The sequence below is a fragment of the Propithecus coquereli genome, unplaced genomic scaffold (genome assembly GCF_000956105.1).
Source record: "Propithecus coquereli isolate 6110/MARCELLA unplaced genomic scaffold, Pcoq_1.0 Scaffold299, whole genome shotgun sequence".
Lineage (NCBI taxonomy): Eukaryota > Metazoa > Chordata > Mammalia > Primates > Indriidae > Propithecus > Propithecus coquereli.
The window spans coordinates 192,827-213,536 of NW_012148607.1; the positions used below are offsets into that span (position 1 = coordinate 192,827).

General features: G+C 54.3%; 1 protein-coding gene across 1 annotated transcript in view; it reads left to right on the forward strand.

Annotated features, from left to right (window-relative positions):
* The window catches only part of TRABD2B (TraB domain containing 2B), a 215,604-nt gene that overhangs the window by 162,551 nt on the left and 32,343 nt on the right, over positions 1–20,710 (forward strand). Inside the window, exon 3 of the mRNA XM_012648938.1 lies at positions 20,320–20,466. Within this exon, the coding sequence (XP_012504392.1) occupies positions 20,320–20,466 (147 nt within the window). The remainder of the gene's footprint in view (positions 1–20,319; positions 20,467–20,710) is intronic.

The following is a 20,710-nucleotide window of genomic DNA, read 5'->3' on the forward strand; positions in this document are numbered from 1 at the left end:
TGTCCTTCAGCTGCTGGAACCAAAATGTAAAGGCTTCTGGGGAAAGGATCATGCTTACAAATCATAATCACAGCCATGTGTTGCTGTTTTAACTTCTGTGTGTCTCAGTTTCCTCATCTTTAAAATGGAGGTGATAATAGCACCTATCTCGCAGGATTTAAAAGGGTTAAAAATGAAAAGCATAGTACGCATATTATCTCTGACTTTCACAGCAACCCTTCGAAAAAGACACCCCCATTTTACAGATGAGAAAATACCCTCAAAGAGGTCAAAAGGGACTGGCCCAAAGTCACTGAGTAAGTGGCAAAGCCAGAATTTGATTCCACAGTCTGATTCCCTATCAGCCTCCTACCCCGCCGAAGCTACCTATCACGGGAAAGCTCAGAGCTCAGGAGTGGAGGGGGCCTGTCCTAAAAGGGGCCCGCTTGAGCCCGAAGACAGCTGAGGGGCTACCTGCACTTCACACTAGAACCTAAAAACCAAGCTGTGGCCTAGTTTCCGAGATTCATAGATGCCCAGAGTAGAGAGGGGGACAGTTCTGTCCCCAGAGGGAGCCCACAGATGTGGGAGCGGGGAGGAGAGCCCAGAGCAAGGCATAGTGGACGGGCCAGGCCGAGGCATGAGCAGAATCCCCACTGGAGGAGTGTGTGCAAGTGTGTGTGAGTGTGTGTGCACGCACACGTGCCTGGGGGCTGTGTGCATCTAGGTCTGTGTGTCCATCTGTCCTTAACACACACCTTTGAGCAAGACCTTAGTGGCGCGTTTTAGAATACGAATGTGACTGAGGGTGTGCACTCACGCGTTTGTGCACGTCTGTGTGTGAATGTTTGCGAGAGAAAGAGAGTGAGAGCGAGAACACACTACCGGGTGCTGCCCGGGTGGGCAGGGAGGTTAATTACATTTTCTGGTTGGCTGACAGTTAGTCAGCAGTGCCTCATTGTTCCAATCCCTGTAGAAGGTTTTTTTCCTCAAACGTCTGCATCTGCTGCTTTTGAAGAGGGATGATGACAGCCTGAAGGGTGTACAGAGGGTGACCAGGGCTGGGGGGCTGGCCTGGAATCCATGCTGGAGACAGACTGACACAGGGGATGGTCGCTGCCCCCAATCTCTGCAGGCCTGTCCAGGATCACAGGGCACAGATGAGCTCTGGGGGCCAGTGGGCTGCACTGGGACAGGCAGGCAGGGTCCAGCTCAGTGTGAAGGGCACTTTCTAGCAACGGGAGTGGTCTGGGGATGTGGCAGGCTGCTTTGGGATGCTGAGCTTCTGCCTCAGAGGGATGACACGGCCCTGAGCACCTCCTGACAGGGACATCGCCAAGGCAACTCCTGCCCTGGGAAACAGACAGGTTCCCTCCAGTCAGTGCTGAGATCCGGGGCTGTTGCTTCCTGCTCCCACAGCCAGGTCCTGGAGCCGAGTTAGGCTCCTCAGCCAGTCCTGGGATTTCTTGTACCCACTTTTTAGATGAGGACATGGAAGACTCAGGGAGGTAAATTGATTTGCCATAACCGGGCGTGGTGGACTCGATCCCAGGGCCTCTGACGGCTAATATGACTCTGTCCACCTCTCAAGTCCCCGCAGCACAAAGCCCTGTACAGAGCAGCCACCTGGTGGGTAGCTGCTGACTGGCTGGCTGCCTGCTTAGCAGCACCGTGTGAAGAAAGTGCCTGGAGCTTAGGAGCCCTGCTGGGAACGGCAGGGGCCCCTCCCAGCTCAGAGGGTGAGAACCTGTGCTCACTAGGGGTGGGGGGACATTCTGCAAGAACCCAGGTAGTGGCACCACCGCAGCACACACATGCCCAGGGGAGGCATGTCCAAAGATCCAGGGGGAAGGGAAGAACTCTAAGGTCAAAACTTCCTGCCACTACCTGAGTGACCTTGGCAAGTTGTTCGATCTCTCTTAGTTTTGCTGTTTTTAAAACTAAAATATTAATAATTGCTTCAGAGGATTTGGGAAGATTAAACCAGTGTGTGTGTGTGTGTATGTGTGTGAGAAGTTCTCAGTATTTAGTAAATGGTATCTGTTGACTTCACATTATTGTTATTGCTACCTGTTGAGGGAGGCTGGGGCATGAGACCCACAGGGCAAGATGGGCACTTGAGACAGAGGACACGGGGTGCTAGAAGCAGTGAGGGGCTGGGCTGACCGGGGAAAGGGCAGCCCAGCGGCCAGGGCCTAGCCCACCGTTGCTGACCTCGCTGAGAGCTCCCACTCCCCCTTCCCTGTGGGGGCACTTTCCTGGGACCCCACCAAGCTTGGAGTAGGCCAGGTCCCCAGTGGCTGGCTGGGGAGCAGAGGGTTTCACAGGCATATCCCAAGGTCTGTCTCAAACATGTGCTCTTTGCTGTGTGACCTCGGACAGGCCCCTGCCCGTCTCTGAGCTTTGTAAAGTGAACAGTTGCCCTTGACGGTGTGTAACCACCACCTTGCCTTTGCCCCAGGCACCAGCGCCCTGCTGCTGAAAGGATGGAGGCTGGAGGCTGGTGGGAGGCGGTGGGGGGGCCTGGGAATGGTAATTGGTTATAAAATACCACGCGGTTCATTCCCGTGTTCATACGACATTTATCGAGCACATTTTATGCACCAGGGCTGGAGATGTATCAGTGAACAAAACAAACACCCCTGCCCTCACGGAGGGAGGGTCTTACCTTCTGGTGGGAGGTGATGTGCTAAACAGTCAACATGACAAGTGAGTAACTAAGGTAGTGTGTTAGAAGGTGATAAGTCTGTTTAGAAAAGTACAGCAGAGTAAATGGAGCCGGGGGTACCCAGAGGGGGTTACCATTTAAAGTCAGGGGGTCCAGGTGGACCTCATTGAGAAAGTGGTGGCAAGTGGGACGGATTTGTCTTTCGCAGCTTGATGGAGAAGCTGCCAGCCGCAGGTGCTCCCTCCTGTAAAAATCTGGCTCAGTGTCTCTGGTCTGCATGCTGGAGGACAGCAACCAAGCCCAGTGCCACCTCTGCTGCCCCAGAACCCAGCCCAGGTCTCAGCCCGGGTGAGTGCTGGGAATCGTGTATCTAAAGGATTAATGGACTCGGGCGTGGAGCGGTGGCCTTGAACCTGGGAGGGGGCGGCCTCGTTGCCCTTGTTCTCCAGAGCGGGAAATCCTTCCTGGCACCACCCACCCTCACAGGGACTATCAGGCCCAGACCCTGCAAGGACATACCAAGGGGCGACAGGCCCTGCTGTGTTCGTTGCCGCGTCCACACCAGGCCCCGAATTCCATCTGCCGCCAAATTCCAGGGCTGGAAATAATGAGGCGAATTGTCCCTCACCGCTGATTAACTTTCAAGTCGCTCTGCTAAACTGGGTGCAGTTGAAGTTTTAGCAAGTCTCCCGGGGACCGCAGGCAGCTTCAGTTTCAGCCTTGTAAAGAACTGTTAAAGATCCAACCAAAATAAATAAAATCAGATCCAGGAAAGCGATGTGTTTGTGACTGCAGACCAAACACTCAGGATATTCATGCAGAAGCCCAGCTCCCCGCTTTTCTCAGGGATGCCTTAGACTGGCACGGGCTGTGAGCCACCCGTCCCTCGAGCGACTGACTGGAGGGGAAAGGGCGGGAGAGTCCCATCCCCAGGGCTGGCTGCGCGGAGAATCCCCTGCCCCGGAGCCTGCAGAGCCGTCACTGGCCTGCCCTGCCCTGCCCCGGGAGACCGTATCGGAGGTTAAACGCCTTGTCACACTGAGCCCTTTCCCAAACGCGGGCTTGTCTGCGTTTAGATGGTTTATACTTTTAAAAATAAATTAATGTCTCTAGACAATAATCATAAATTTAAAACTTTTTAGAAAATGAAGGGAAAACGCAGGCCCTAGAAACATATGGTCTAACCACAGAATCTGAACTCCAAATCTGGAGATGCCAAAGCCATGGAACAGGAGTGACAGGCTCGCGAAGCCTTAGTGTCGTGAGGCATCAGAGCCACAGCGGGACAAGTCAGAGGACGTTAAGTGCTCAATCACCAGACCGGATAGGCCGAGGGGTGTCTTCCACATTGTCTCGTCCCCCAACTTCTGTGACTCTGCACACCCCGTGAAGTGAATAAAGGCTGATGTTAGGAGCACCCGTCCCTCTCTGCCTGCCAAGGGGCTGCTTCCCGCCTGGCCGGCCACCCTCCCCTTGGCTTCAGCGACTGCTCTCCGCGTCAGCTAGAGCTCTGCATCAAACCCCGGAGGAACACACGAAGGTGTGTGAGAGAAAGATCATGTGCGACGCCAAGGACTCCCCCGACCCGCAAGGCTCAGAGGAACCAGCAGGGGAGCCACGGAGGCCTGTCTGCAGCTGGACATTCGAACCCTGAGAGCGCTGAACGAGCCCTTGGAGATTACCGTGTTAGAGATGGAGAACCAGGTCCCGAGAAGGAGAGGCGAGACCCAGGGCTACTCAGGGGAGCGGCCAGAGGCGGGTTTGGAAGCCGGTCGTGCAGTCCCCACTCCCGCTCGCCTCGCCTGACTCCTGCGAGAGCGGGGCTCACCACGGCTGGCGACGCCCTGCCCCTGCCCTCCGAGCCTGGCCCAGAAGCCACGCCAGGGGGCCGGCCCTGCGCCCCGTGGGTGCCAGGCCACGCTCCAGGCAGGCAGGCCCCGGCAGCGCCTCTACCCGCTGCCCCCCGCGCGGCCCGCTGAAAGGCCCCCTTGTGCGGTGGCCCTGCCTCCCCGCCGCAGCGCACAGCTCCGTCCTCTTACCTCATAAACGGCTAATTTGTTACATATTTTCTGACGCTGTAAATGGGAGAACAAAGACCTTTTCTCTCTCATATTTTCGTTCAATTATGTTTGTGGGGGAACCTGATCCCCTTCAAAGGGGGGCGGAGGAGCCGGGGTGGAAGCCTCCCAGGCTCGCTGACCTCCCAGGCCTGCCCTGGCCCGCGCGGCCCCCAAGGGCAGCAGAGGGCTGCGTGGGTCTGGGTGCGGCTGGCATGGCCGGAGCCCGGCCAAGGCGGAGAGTGGCGAGGGCTGGGCGAAGGGCCTGGGCCCTCACCTCCCAAGGAACAGTGCCAATCTCAGAAGCAGGTCAGGTAGGGTGGGCTCCTCCAGAGGGCACGAAGCCTCCAGGAGAAGGATTTCAGGGCCTTATGAAGAAGGTCCTCTTCACAGCCACGTCCTTGCCCCGCAATGGCATGGGCCGGGTGGGCAGGAGACGAGCTCCCTGTTACTACACTGACAAACCCCCTGCCTGAAACTGAGGTGTGTCCCCCAAGGAGATGTGGCAAGAGGCAGGGGTGGAGGGAAAAGAGTGTACTTTGAAAAGAGAAATCCCACAGCTGAGACCCCCTGGACTGTGCCATTTCTGAGGCCCCTCTGATCCCAAGGTTCTGACTGACTGTGGGCTTTTGCCCAGCTCTGGCTCTCATCTGGGCTCCCAGCATGTTCCTAAAAGCACACTTACTGGTTTTGAACACTGGCGCTTTCTGATCCAGGAGCCAGGAGTTTGGGGTTGCGGGGAGGGAAAACCTGGCCTCTGGAGGCGTCTCCTGTAGGGCTGGCTGTGCAAAGATGCCTTTCTAACGGCTAGCACACCAGCCTCTACCCCCTCCTCTCCCTCCTCCCTTCCCATTTCCTTCTCCATTCCTGTCTTCCCTTTAGTGGGAGGCTACAAGTGGCAGGTCCTGGACTAGGTCCTGGGATATGAGGATGAGTGAAGCAGACACGGTCCCCACCCTGGTCATGTCTGCAGAGAAGCTGGTAGGAGACTGTTTGGGACATGGCTAATTTTACAAGACTGTCTTGGTTCATCTACCACTTACTTGCTGTGTGACCTCAGGCAAGTCATTAACTACTCTGTGTCTCCTTTGCCTCATCTGTAAAATAGGAATAAAAATGGGAACCACCTCACAGAGTTGCCAGGACTTAAATAATATTTGTAATAAACTTTGTACAGTGCCTGGCATAGAACATATGGTCAATCAGTGGTAGTTAATATAATTATTAGAATAAGCAAACATTAAACAATGATTAACCGCATAAATATATAAAGCCATATTATTATGAGTACTCTGAAGGAAGAGTACAGGGTGTAGGAAAGCTTTGAATAGGGGCCCCCGAGCTGATGTGGGGGATCAGGGAAGGAGGCTCAGGAGGTGATCCTTGAGCCACTCTCTGAAATAGCATTAGTTAACTCTCTGTCTGAGTAGAGTTAGTGAGGAAAAAGGGAGGGATGCTAGGAAGGGCATACCTGGCAAAAGGACCAGCACGTGCAAAGGCCCTGAAGTGGAAAGAAATAGCACATTCAAAAAAAAAAACTATAAAGGCAGCACATAAAGCAGTAAAAACACGGAGTGAGGAGGTCAGGGGGCTAGATGGGTCTGGGGGACAGACAGCATCCTGCCAAGTATTACTGAGAGCCCGTATCAAGGAAGGTCATTATTGTTCCTGGAACAGAGGAGAGCCATGTAGAATTTAAGTCTGGAAGTGCTGTAGTCTCATTTGTGATTTTTAAATATTTCATCCACACACAGCATCCCCTTTCCCAGAACCAGTGGGACCCGCATCAGGTCAGGATTTGAGACGCAGCCTGGACCCTGGGCCCCAGGGTCTGAGACCACTGTGAGCAGTGCCCTCCAGCAGCAAGGAAGGAAAAAAGCAGAAGGGAGAACATGGAGGGGGATGAGACTGAAGACACAAACATGGCTGGGACCAGATCCCAGAGGGCCTGGTGGGCCAGTTTAAGACTGGACTATGCAGAGTGATCCATGGGGCCCCTTGGTGTTGGGAAAGGAGCATCCGAGCCCCACTAATCTCAGGCTCCCCAGAACCCTGCACAGCACCTGACCAGGAGCAAACACACGTTTGTTGCATGCATGAATGTGAGTCTGTGGTCAGGCCTCTCGGTGGCTAGGATAGCCACGGCACAGTCCACACTCCTGTCCTTACTCAGTCCTATCTCTGTCCCTGTCTCCCTCTCATCTTGCACACACACATGTGCACACACATTCTTACACAACACTCAGTCACATGGAGCCCCGGACACTCCAGGGCAGAAAGAAGCTCTGGCCTGCCAGTTGCAGTAGCTCACACAAGGGGAAGACAAACACAGACCGGAGCTGAAGAGGAGAACTTCTTAGAGCTTCCAGGTGGAGCAGGATGGATGTGCGGGCTGACAAGTGGGGCCAGCAAGGACCCCTGCCCCTAATCTGGCAGGGCCCTGGTAGCACTTCCATGCTGGGATGCCAGCAAGGGCCCAAGGCCCCACGAGATTTGGGCAGGGAGCTAAGAGGCTGGAGCGGTCCTCCCTCTGCCCATGGCCAATGCTGGAAGCAGGCTGGCCCCCTTAACCAGCTCTCTTAGGGGTCCTTCTCTGCTTCCATCACCTTGCACTCAGTCCACCCTCCCAGGTCAAACCTGTGCAAAAAGAGGGCCTTGGATAGCACCGAGTATTTCCCATCTGCAGTGTAAGCCGATCTTTGCTCATCCAGAATGTGTCTGACTCCTCTGTGTTCTTTTCCCAAAACTTAAGGCTCAGATTTCAGTTTCACATTCTTTTGCCTTGGGTCTAAAAACATTCTCCCTTTCTGTGGTAGGGGGAAAGAGAGGAAAAGGGGGCATAGGAGACCCGAGCTGCCCAAGTGAAGCAGATGGGTGCCTCATTCCTGCTTTAGTCTGCATCCCCTGGCTTGCTGTGTGACCTTGGGCACCTTCCTGTCCTCTCTGGGGCTCAGTGTGCTCTCTGCACAATGAGAAGCCCCGTGCGGGATCGAAGGACCACCTCCTCCCCACCCCTCGCCTGATGGTCTCCTGGCGGTGCCAAAGTCTCCAGCACTCGCATCCTGTTGCCGGGAAGTATCTCCTGTGACTTCAAACAGGCTAAAAGCAGGAGAAGTTGGCACTGCATTTAGTTTTGCCTGTGAGGCCCAGTTCTGTGCAGCTGTCCTCTTTGATGCACCAGGAGTGTCATTCCCTAGACTGTCAGCACCGCAGGGTCCCATGCCGGTCCCACACAGGCTGCTCTCCTTCCTGCCGCTCTGCCTGCCTGTTTTGTCCGGCCGCTCCCCTGAGGGGGGCTCCAGAATCCCTAAAGGGAGGAGGAGGGGATGGAGGGCCCAGCTTCAAAAGTTAGGGAAGGGGAGAGGGGACAGTGACAGGCAATGGGAAAGCCTCAGAACCCTGAGCTGAAGGGTTCTAGAATGTGTGAGCCTGGAAAGATTTGGAATTCTAACCCGCCCCTGGCTTCCTCCATGCATCCCCAAAGCGCCCGGGGCCCAGGAGGGGCATCCTCACCTTTCCAGGCCCAGGGCTAGGAGTGTCTCCTGCCCTGTCTGCCCCTCTAAGCCTTCCTCCACGCAGCAGCCAGAGGGCAGTTTCTAAACCCAAGGCCTGACTGAGCACTGCCTGCCTACAAACTTCAGGTGCTCCCGATAGTCTGTAAAGTCTGGGCTGTGGACCCACCTCTGTCCCCTGCCCTGGGTCCATCCTGCACCCTCCTCCACACGCTGCACTCCGGCCCAGGACGATCATGGACGTGTCCCGAACCTGCCAGCTTCACCAGCCCCCGTTCCTTTGCATGGGCTGTTGACGCTACCTGGAATGCCTTTTCTTTCTTTTTGGTGCAGCAAATGTGTGCCCCCAGGGTATGGCTGCAGAGTGGCCGCCTGTGGGATCTCCTGTTTGCGCTTCCCGTCGCCCCGCCCAGTTCTGCTGGGCTGTCACAGCACCTTGTCCATCCCTTGGCCCCAGCTTTAACAAGTGTGCTTGATCTTGTCGCAAGTCCTTGGAACCTCTCCCTGGCTCTGCCCCACCCCTGACCGCGAGCTCCTCAAGGAGAGAATGAGCACTGACTTGGGCCCATGGCCCCAGCACCCAGCACAGGGCCTGGCGCTAGTCCAGACTGCACGCTGAAGGGGGATTGGGAATCTCGTCCACACCCACTGAACTCTGGCCCCGCCTCAGAACACTCCTGCAGCTGGGACCTACCCCAGTGCTTAGGGAACAGAAGTTCCCTTAAAGTGTGTGTGTGCACATCCCAAGGAAGGGCAGCGATGCCTTGCGAGGTTTTTAGCATGTTAATCTCAAGCTGGCAGGACAAATATCATTCTCCACACTTGCAGATGGGTAAGCTGAGGCCCCGCAAGGGTAAGGGCCCGTCCCACGTTCTCACTAGCACATCACTGAAAGAGCCAGACCAGAGCTCCACAGGCCTAGCAGGTCCCAGGTTGAAGCTGGGTCAGGGCCCTGCCCTTTCTGCCGCTGCCTGTCTCTGAAGCGCTCGGTAGCCAGTGGCCCAGCAGACAAATGCTGAGGCGAGTAACGGTATTCAGTGCTCACGGAGCCAGCTCCTCTCCTCCCACACTGGGCCACCTGGAGGTCCCCACTCAACCAGTCCTCCCTGGCTGCTGCCCAGGACCAAAGCAGAGAGGAGGGCCCCACACCGCTGGAGGGCCTGTGAGACCCTGCACCCCCCGCAAATTGGAAATTGCTGTGTGGTCAGACCAGAGGAATTAGGCCCTCTAGGAATTTCATACTGATTTTGCAAATGAAAATGGAGACTTGCCTTTTGAAGTCTAGGCAGCTGTGTCAGCAGGGCAGGTCTGAGATGGCAGGAAAAATAAAAATGACATTCTTTGAGCCAGTGGAAGCAGGTGCTTGATAACTGTAATGATGACGATGGTGACCATGGCACCGCCGACCAATTGCCTCCCGGATAGACCACTGTCCCTCCGCACGTCTCGGTCGGCTCACCTCTGGTCCCCATCCACGTCGGCCTCCACAGGTGACTTGTCCACTGTCTGAAGAGCAGGTAGAGGTGGGTGGTGCAGGCTGGTTGGGTCGAGTCCAGAGCCCGTGCATGAGACAGAGGGACCCTGCACCGCAGAATCCCTCCAGGGCTAATTCCTGACACATCTTTAAATACACTCCCAGCTGGGTCAGAAACCCACTCCAAGGCCCCAGTCGTCTGTGTTTTACCATTAACTTCCCACGGTATAATTACCTATTCCTCTGTCCATCTCTTCCATCACCTCGAAGTTGCTCAAAGCTTTGAAATGGAAAATTGGTCAGTCTAGGTGATTCTCTAGAACTTTCCAGTATGTTTTATTACTTTTCCTCCCTTTGCAGAGTGTATTCAGTTAAGAGACCAGAGATGGTTACTGGGAGCGGAAGCAGGCTGGGGCGGGTGGGGGGCGGTTGACGTGGTGCGTGAAGCCCCGGCAGAGCTCAGGCAGTGGGCACGGCGCCCCAGCACTAGGGAGGAGGGGATGCCACTTACTTCTCTGAGGCTTGGGTTTCCTGTCTGTGAAATGGGATCAACACTGCCGCCCTCACGGGGCTGTTATGTAGAATACAGGAGCCCCCATATGCAAAGTGCCTGGAGCGCAGACTGTAAATCGCGAGGTGGGGAGTGTGATGTTCTGAGTGTTAGGCTCACTGAATAGGCCTTCCAGAGCTGAGAGGCCCCCAACATCCTCAGGTTTCAAAAGGGGCCTGTGGCTCAGAGAGCAAGTCCTGCAGCACCAGAGTCCAGGTCTTCGGCCTCCGCTGGGATTATCTGTGCTGAAAACCAAAATCTGAGGGACACTCTGGGCCGCAGGCCCCACGTAAACTCCTCTCCTGGAGACACCCGAGCCTCTGGGCCAGTCCCAGCCGGTCCCAGCCATCAGCCTCCTTACCCGACAGAATGCTAATCTCATCATGTGGGTGGCTCCGGATTTATGAGCATTTCCTGGCATGACTTGAAGGACAGAGGAGGAACACTGGGATCTTTAAGGGTGGTCTTTGGGTGGAGAAACTAAGCATTCAGAGAAAAGAAGGAAAGAAAGCTAGGGTGAGTCAGGCCTCCCATGCCCACCCAGGAAAGCACGGAGGGCTCAGCCAGCCCACACTGCGGGGCAGAAGGAGGTGTGACCAGCACTGCCAGGTCCCACCAGCAGGTGGCGTCCACAGGGCAGGGGACATCTGTGCACAAGGCCAAGTCCACAGTTCTTTGGGTCATAGCTGGGCATCGGGATAGGGAGATGGCGAAGGGAAGGAGGAGGGCAGAGCTGCCTGAATCTTCAGCCTGAATCCTTGCTTCACCCCTGCCTCCCCAGCACACCTCTGCTCAGAGTCCCCATGACTTCCCATCACCTGTGAAGCCAAAGGCCTGCAAAGCCCCAAAGCTCCCAGGACCTGCCCCCAGCGCCCACCTCACCATAACCTCTCTGCCTTGTTCTGGAAATTCTCTGCCTCCCCAATCTACCTTCCACTCTTCCTGCCCTGCTCTGTGTCCTGGGCTAACCTGACATCTCCGGGGCTCCCCCTGATCCTCATTCCAGTGGGAGAACTGGCAGGAGATGGGTGGGCAGACAGGGAAGGGAGGCGAGACATCTCTTGCCTCCTCCCACCACTCTCCTCCCTCCTGGGCACTGCCGTGGTCCAGGCCACACTCAGTGGTAGCTGTGTTCCCTCCCCAAAGCCTGTGGCTCTGGGCTGGTTCAAGTCCCTGCTCCCCGCCTTCCCCTAAAAGTTTAGGGTCAATAGAGCTTCCCCTCCTGCCACTCCACACTGCCCCACCATCCCCTGTCCACACCTTCGTGAATAGTCCCATCATTCAGTGCTCTCCAATCACTCTTTCAGTTGAACTGACTTCATGGAAAGGACTTCACTGGCAGTGTGCCATCTGCTTCCTGCTGGGCCCCTGCCTGAGACAGAGCTCGCCTCCTAGCTCACCCTTGCTCACTCTCTTTCCAGCCACACTGGCCTCCTCCCTGCTCCTCACACCCACCAGGCCAGCTTCTGCCTCAGGGCCTTTGCACTTACTGTTCCCCTCTGCCCAGAAAGCTGTTCTCTCAGCCATACTCTCAGCTACCTCCCTCATCTCCTCCAAGTCCTTTCTCAAATGTCACTTCTCATTGTGGCCTCACCTGGACATCTTATCTTAAATATCTACCCCCAACACACCCACACTTCCTGTATTTTTATTTGCCTTATTTTCTCCTTAGCAACTATCACTCCCAACATGCTAGAAAGTTTACTTATTGCTTTCTTTATTGTCAGCTTACTCCTTCTGGAATAAAAGCTCCACTAGGGGAGGGATCTTTACTGCTGCATTTACTCTTGTACCTCCAGGGCCTGGAAAAGCCTCTGCTACATAAGTGCTCATTAAATATCTGTTCAATGAATGCATACATTAGTTCTTTTCACAGGTGGGTAAACCAAGACCCAGGGAAGGAAAGTGACTCACCCAGGGGTTCATAGTGGAGAATCAGGTGGTGATGAGATCTCTCGTGCCGCCTCCCAGCTCCAAGCCAGTCCGGCTCCAGGAAACCTTGTGTTTATTTGGATGCCTCTACTCAGTGGCCCAGTGTCTGGAGACAGGATTCTGTGCTGGGGGCCCGGAAGACTCAAGATCCTGCACAGGAAGCAGGGAAGTCATCGACACTGCTTTGGTGCTGCCTATGGGGCAAGGAGAATAAATAAATAAACCTCAGCCAGAGCCTGGCCGGCTCTAACCTTTGAGGAAATGGCCCCGCGCTGGAGAAGGCTTCCTGTGCCGCGGAATTGCCACGCACCCCCTGCCCAGGGTGCTGGCAGATGCCTCTGGCCCGGGGTCCAGAGGCTCAGCTCCTGCCTGCTCTGTGCCACAGGAGGTGCTGCATCCTGGCAAGGAGCTGCTCGGGACGGGCGTCCTGGGATGGGTGACTCACTCGGCTTTTCATTCATTGGTTCCTTCTACAAGTGTTTCTCAAGCATCTATTATGTATGTGTCGGGCATTGTGCTCTCTCTGGGGAAACAGTCAAGACCAACACAGATGATTGCCTGTCCTCAGAGCATTCCCCGTCAAGCCGTGGCCTGGGAAGTGTCAGGTGCTCTGGGGGCACTTAGCGGGGAACCTGCCCAGTCCATGACTCAGGACGGTTCTCCTGAAGGAAGGAGCTCTACTGCCAGCTGCAAAGGGAGTGCGAACTGGTGGGTGGAGAGAGGGTTCCAGAAAGAGGGGACACATAGGTGAAGGTCCTAGGGCTGGGAACAAGGTTCTATCAGGGGAGGCACAGAGTGAAAACAGGGCAGGGAGGCTGTGTACCAGGCGGGGTTACCTTGGCAAAGGTGACCTAACTTTCCTTTCCACGTATGTCACTCTCACAGTGCCCCATGGCTAAGGTTCTAACAGCCCTCCTCCTTCCCAGCTGACCACTCAGAATCTGAGCCTCGCAGACTGACCCGTTTGTTTATGTCTGTCCTTCCAACCGATGGCTGGGTGGAGGTGGCTTGGCGTGTCGGGCCCAGGGATGGCAGAAAAGAACCCAGGACCTGCCAGCTGGACCTGAGTTTGACTCACAGCTCCAGTTCTTCAGTGTAAGACCCTGTGCAAAGTCACTTCACCATCCTCGAGGCCTCAGTTTCCTCGTTTGTCATATGGAAATAACAATGCTTATCTGAAAGGATTATGGTGTAGGGTGGTTTCCCAGAATCTTTACAATGGCTCATATAATCTGGCGTGTTCGTTACCTTGGACCTCCCCCCCGCCCCTTGTTGACCCAGCCGCAGCCACCCTGGTCTCTGCTTGTCCTCAGTGTGCACAGGGCCTTTGCACCACTGATCTCCTTCTCTCCTCACTCCCCACTCCTTTTCCTGCTTTATTTTCTTTTTCTAACCCTGTATTTATTCTAGAGAGAAACAGAATCAATAGAATGTATGTATTTATATGTATATATATAATATACATGTATATAATATATATTTTTATATATATACATATATATATAGAGAGAGAGAGAGAGAGGGAGATTTCAGGAATTGCCTCATACATTGGGTGGGTGGGTAAGCCCAAAATCTGCAGAGTAGGCTGACAGGCTGGACATCTGGGGAAGAGTTGATGCAGCAGTTCAAGTTCAAGTCGAAGGCAGTCTCCTGGTGGAATTCCCCCTTCTTTGAATGAGGTCAGACTTTTCTGTTAAGGCCCTTGACTGATTGGATGAGGCCCACCCACATTATGGAGAATAATCTGCCTTACTCAAAATCTACCGTCTCATCTAAAAACACACCTTCACAGAAACATCTAAAAAAAAGATTAACCAAATATCTGGGTACCGTGGCCTAGCCAAGTGGACACATAAAATTAACCATCACAAGTCCATCTCTTGTCAACTGGACACCTCTACACATCTCCTTAAACTATACTTAATCTCCAAATAAAGACAATAGCATGGCCATAGTTCCACCTAACATGAGGTAGCTACACTGCACACAAACCAAAATGCACTGATTCTTTCCCCAGAAGAGAATACAAAGTCCTTGAATAACATACATTCTTCTTCTTGATATCCTGTAACTTAAATACTGTGATGTAAAGTTAACAGTAAATACTGTGATATAAAGTCAATAAATGTATCTTACATTACATGACAAGGGGATAAGAGAGGGCAGAAAGCACAGATATTGTGAGGTAGATGCACACACACACACGTCCACACCCATATTTGTAACAAGATGAGGATCATACTCCTGACAAATGCAGTCCTTGTTTCTACAGCTGGTCGTGCGGTTGTAGCTGGTCTTTATAACCCACATTCTCTTTCTACTGCCCGTTCTGTATTCCCTTTGCCTTCAGCAACACCAACTGGTCACGGTTCTTAACCGGACGGGGTGACCCAAACCTTCATTCCCGAATGGTCTGGGCCGTGAGTCGTCCTGCCTGGACTGGGTTGTTGTCGTTCTCCATTGACTTCAATCCCAGGATGTGGTAAGAGCCTCCCTAACGGATCTGCTGCATTCCAGACATGCTCTTCCTTCCTCCCTTGGAGTCGCAACCCAGTTTCCCCTTGACAGTCAGGATCCAACGCCACAGCCAGCGCAGGAAGCCCCTTCTTGCCTGTTGACTGCGACGCAGGAGGCATGAGGCATCGCCGTGGCCGGGTGGCAGTTCTAACTTCCAGTTTCGTGGAATCACTGTTGTGCCTCCAACATGCTGTATGTTAATATTTTTACTAATAATTTGATTCTCTGTTTGCCCCTATAGCAGGTAAGCTCTGTGAAAACAGGGATTTTTGTCTGTTTTGTCCCTGGCTAACTCCTCAGTGCCTAGAACAGTGCCTGGCATGTGGGAGGTGCTCAGTAAGCATGGCGGAGTGGATTGGGGTCTTTGATGTGATTCCCCTGGGCTTTAGGGCGGGTTAGCAGTGCTTGTCGACCCACCTCAGACCTCCAGCCTGAGAGCCAGGCCCGTCTCCATGGGCCCCCGGCCCAGACCTTCTTGACAAAGGGGTCCTGCTGCCTTGTCCTCACAGTGCCGTCACTTGGCCACACAGTGAACACAGGCCTTGGTGTTCACCATTCCAGCCCATCCAGGACTGTTTACTAGACAGCTCTGGAACAATAAACCTGTCTCCACCTTCCTGGCGCCTGCCACACTCCATCCGGGCCCGCACCCAGCAGATGCCGTGGGCCATCTCGTGCCCTGCAAGCCCTGGCGAGGAGGGCCACCTGGGATGCTTGGGGGCCCTTGGTGGCTGGGCCCCCACACGGCGATCAGGGGGTGGGGGGTGCAGTGAGACAGCACTAGCCTTTGCCCAGTGTTTGTTATTCCATGTCAAAGCCTTATCATAAACATTATCCCAGAGTGGGCCACTGAGGCTACGTGCACAGAAGGTTTGTTATTCTAAGGTGGCCGGGAACAGAAAGCATCGCGGCCCGGGAGTCTGAGCAGCTCCAGGCTTGGGGATTCAGGGTGGATGAGAGGGAGGCAGAGGCAGGGCCAGGCACTTCATTATAAAGCCTGTGTGCTTCCCGCCCTCACTATGATGGCGTGGCCTCTAAAGTGAGCTCCCACAGATGGAGACCAAGTCCAATGACTCCACCAATCTCAGATCCCTACAGAGAAGCAGCTGAAAGTAAATGTTTGTTGAGTGAATGAATGTGGCTTCCCTCTGCGGGAGGCGCCGAGAGTGCTGTGAAGGAGCACACCTGCTGTTGGAGTCCTGGCTGTGGGAACTGCTGCCAGAGAGGTGTCATTTCCAGCCCAGCTCTGTCCTTTACCAGCTATGTGGCCTTGTGCCTGTCACTCCCCTCTACCTCGCTGGCTTCCTCTCTGTGAGTAAGACAGCATTCCTGCTGGCTCTCTGTCCTGGAGAGAGAGGAGGGAGGCCTCAGTGGGCAGTGGTTCGCTAAGAGGACGCATTCCAGGCTGGCCCCAGTGCCTGTCCCACCCCTCTCCAGCTTTATCACCTCTGGCGAGGTACTTGATGTCACTTTGCTGTAGTTTTTTTTTTTAATCTATTAAATGGAGCTAATAATAGACTTAACTCAGAGTTGCTATAAAGATTAAATAAATGAACATGATCTTAGAAATAGAAAGTTGCTGACACATAGGAAGTGCTCAGTAAACCTTGTAATCCCAGTAATGAACGGAAGAAGACGTCCTTACGAATTGCAAAGGGGGGATACAGGGCGGGGCGTAGGGAAAAGAGCGCATGTCCAGGATCTGCGTCCTTCCTGGATGTCTGCGATGGAGACACCGGGATTCCGTGGCGAACGGGGAGGCAGGGAGCAGGACAACTCGGTGGGATGAGCGCCCGGGCCACGCGAAGCGCCGGGGTCTGTGGGAGACACCAAACCTCCCGGCTGGGGGAAGTCGGGGATGACAGGCTTGGGTTCCTGTCCTGTCCCCACCACACTCCTCCTGTGGCACGTGGGAATGCCTCTTAAATGATCTGCCTCTTAAATGATCAGTTTTATATCTTAGTAATAGACTATTTATAACAGACTTATTACTAACAGACTAACAATAAATAATTCTTTGGCTCTTTCCGGCTATTTCACAAAGCTTCAAAAAGAAAACGGGTGTGGCGATGCGTGTGGATGAACACGGACTGCGCCTGTGGGCCCCTTGCACAGGGTCCTGGGCTGGGAGTGGGGAGACTGGAACTTGAGCCCACTCTGCCCCCAGCTCGCTGGGTGGCCCTGGGCAAGGATCGTCCTGCCTGCTCTGAACTCCTGTCTGCTTCCCTCTTATATGACGAGGGCGTGAGATCAGTGGTTCTCAAACTGGGCTCCGGGGTACCTGTGGGTTCCACAGAAAGGCCTTAGGAGTCCCAGCTGCAGGGGACATTGAGCTGGCGGGAGTTCAGGCTCCAGCCTGTCTCTCTTATAGCAACCAGGGCAGTTTCCATTTTTATCCGCTCCACATTTTGAGTTCCAAGTAAGGTTCCTTTGGAAAACAACAACAAGAAGAAAGGATTCCATGGCTATAAAAGGCCTGAAAAGCCTCCGGACCAGATGACCTCTAGGGGCCCTTCCAGCTCCCGTCTGGGAAGGTTCGGGTCTATTTTCTTCTAAGTTTTATTTAACAAACACTTATCCAGCACTCACTACATGCCAGGACCGTCCGTAGCACCCTACGGATTGTAACATACTTAATTCTCTAGAACGCTTCCCAGCTCTGTGAGGGCCACATGATTGCAGAAGTGATTCCAGGAGTGAAGCGAGGTCCAAGGGAGCCACTTCCCCTCCAGCCGGGTCTTCTGGGTGCCTGGGCCGATGACCTCACCACAGGTCAGGTGGAGTCTTGCCAGGCTGAGTCTGAGAAGCAGTGGGGCAGGTGTGTGCAGCAGCTAGGTGTGGTCACGGAAAGTGTGTGTCCCAGGCACCCAGAGAGTGTATCAGCGCGACACGGACACTTTCACCCGAGGCATGTGCCGTATGGGAGGAAGGGCCTGTTGCCTTAGCAATGTCCACAGTGACAGGGCCACTGCCTCCTGTGATCCATCCCCAGCCACCATGCTGCCATCGACACCCTGCACCAGATGGCTGCGGATCCGATTTCAGTGGTGGTGGCCAGAGCCTAGAGGCCTGGAAAAGGCCCAGAGGTGGGGTGGGGGGGCTCTGACCTCATCTCCAGCCAGCTCATTAGGGGAGCAGCCTGGGCTGCTGCACCCAGCCCAGTCCCGCGCTCCTGCCCAGCCGTTAGCGAAGTGGGAGGGGGTGGAGGTGACCTCACGAGCACAGTCTGGGCCGTGCTGCCTGTGTCTATTTCAGCCAGGCTGTGTGTATCTATTTCGCGAGCTTTCTTGTTCAAGATTATGTGTTCTTAAACCAAGTGACTGTTGCCGCTTGGTGGGAACTTCTGCCACGTAGTGGTGACATGCCTCAAAATGCAGAAAGCCAGAGTTTTAGGAGCTAGTCTTAAGGGCTTGACGAGCAGCCTAGGAAGATGCTCAAAGAAATAAAAAAGGATGAGGTGACACCCTCTCTTTACCAGGCACAGTGCAGATTAAAAAATGAATAAGATACAATTCCTATCTTCAAGATGCTCATAGTTTAGTGGGGGAGGCTGGTACCCAACAATTACAATCTAATGTTCACACCGGGCTATGACAGTTATCTATTGCCACATTATCCTCTGTAACAAGTGTTTACTGCTCATGCATCTGGGGCCAGTTGTGAGTAAGCTCTGCTTATCTTGGCCGGGCTTGTTCACATATCTGGGATTTGGCCGGCTATTAGCTGGGCTTGGTCTAGGATGGCTGTGGCTGGACAACTCTGTTTATCATGTCTCATCCTCCAGCAGGCTAGCCTCGGCTGTTCTCAGGGCAGCGGCTCAACTGCCTTCATTTATAATGGCTACTAGCATCCCACTGGCCAAAGCAGATCCAGAGTCAAAATGGGAAGGAGCTACAAAGTTCCATGGCAAAGGGCATGAATCCAGGGAGGTGTTATGGTTTGGGGCCATTAATCTGTCGCTCTACCACCCACAGAGACCAGGGGAGCCCAGGGTGGGGCCTGATCCCACCCCTAGGTGGTCAGACAAGCTTCCTGGGGAAGACAGCTGAGCAGAGTCTAGACAGCCAAATCCAAGGTGGCACGCGGAGAACAGAGGGGTCAGGATTTTCCATGCATATGCAGAGGCTCAGAGGTGGAGGACTGTTTTGTTTGAAGAATGCTGAGTTTTTTGGTATTTAGAGGCACGGTGGCCAGTAAGAAATGAAGTAAGACCACAGCAAGGTCTAGGTTACAGCCTTGGAGGCACCACTGAAGAGCTAGCCCTTTAACCAGCAGGCAGAAGGGACCCATGAAAGTTTTGAGCAAAAAACAAAAGAGAGGGGGAGATCATCAGACATACGTTTTTACGAGGTGACCATGGCAAAAGCAGCACGGCAGGTGTGTGCAGCCACCAGGTATGAATTAAGTATGCTATAATCTTGCTGGGATAGCTGGGAGGGGCAGGGGTCTGCAGAGAGATGGGAGGGACCATTGCAGTGGACCCAGTGAGAGATACTTGGGCCTGAATCAGTGTGGGCGAAGAAGCTGGGGGCTTGTTGTCCAAGGCATTGTGCCAACAGGATGAGCAGGGCCTGAGGGCTGGACTGGGGAAACAGCAGGGACAGGTGGCCTAAGACTGCCTCCTGACATTGTGCACAGGAATTGCAACAAGTTTTTCTCTATATCTCTGCTAAATAACCCAAATAATGGTCAGGGTCCTCCCTTCTGTCGGCCAAAGGAGTCTAAGCTAGTCACATGCAGCTAGTGCCAGTCTCAGCTGCGTGGATTGAGCAAGTCCCTTCCCCTCACTGTGCCTCGGTTTCCCCATCTGAAATGGGGGTACTGGACTAGAAAATCCATCAGGCCCCATACCTCGGGCATACCTGGAGCTGTGTTCCACTGCAGCCATGGTCCTCAAATGCCAAAGGTGGTCAGGCTGCTTAAGAAGTGCCCAGTGACCCTGTTAAAAATACAGAGAGTCTGACCCCGGAGGGTGAGGTCTGCACATCTGACTTCTGTACAGCACTGCAAGTGATCTTGATGTGTGGCAGATCTGGCTGGCTCAGCTGTGTCCCCAAGGCTAGGCACGGTGGCCCAGAGGACAGAGGAGCCTGAGGATACCCACAGTAAATGCCAGCGTGGATCTGACCCTGAGGGTCCCAGCTCCTTAGGCCTTGCCCTGGGCCAGGAAGGCTTCCAGAGGAGGTGGCCTTTAGGTTGGGCCTTGACAGCTCACTTGGATTTTTATTTGTTTTCGTTCAGTTGTTTGTTTTGCTTTGGAGGTGCTCTCGATTACAAATTAGTCCTTGTTCATTCTAGAGCCCCTCTAAGCACAGGAACACAAAGGAGTCAAAAGAAAATCCTGTCGATCCAAAACCCAGACACAGCAGGGTTCTCATTCTGTCATTAATAAGCCGTTGAGACCCAGAGCGGGGCTGGGGAGCTGTGTGGGCAGAGGGCTGGAGGTGAGAGCAGGCTGAACGTGTTCAGAGGCCAGCGAGTTGGGGCAGGAAATGTGGAAACGTGCAGCCCCAGCCAGCTGGTGCCGGCCCCCCACACCTTCTCTGTTTCAGGCCCCTTGCCCCCAGTCCAGAGGGAGGAGGGCTGGTCCTGGAGCACAGCTCTCACGCCTCTCTCTTTCCTTGGCCCAGGTGCTGTTTGCCCTGAACCAGACCTTGCTGCAGCACGAGAGCGTGCGGGCAGGGAGCCTGCAGGCGCCCTACACCACGGAGGACCTCATCAAGCACTACAACTGCGGGGACCTCAACGCAGTCATCTTCAACCACGACACGTCCCAGGTGAGGCTTTCTCCCGCAGCCCGATAGCCTCTGGGTCACCAGCTCCAAACACCTTGAGCCGGGTCCCTGTGAACCCGCCTGGCGATTGCTGCGTGTCTACTATGTGTCACACACAGGCAATCTTCTCTCCAGCCATGGTGAGCAGGCACTATCGCTATCCCCCTTTTATAGATGGGGAAGTGGAGGCTGAAGAAAGAAAGAGACTTGCCCAAGGCCACACAACTTACTAGTTGTTGAGTTATCA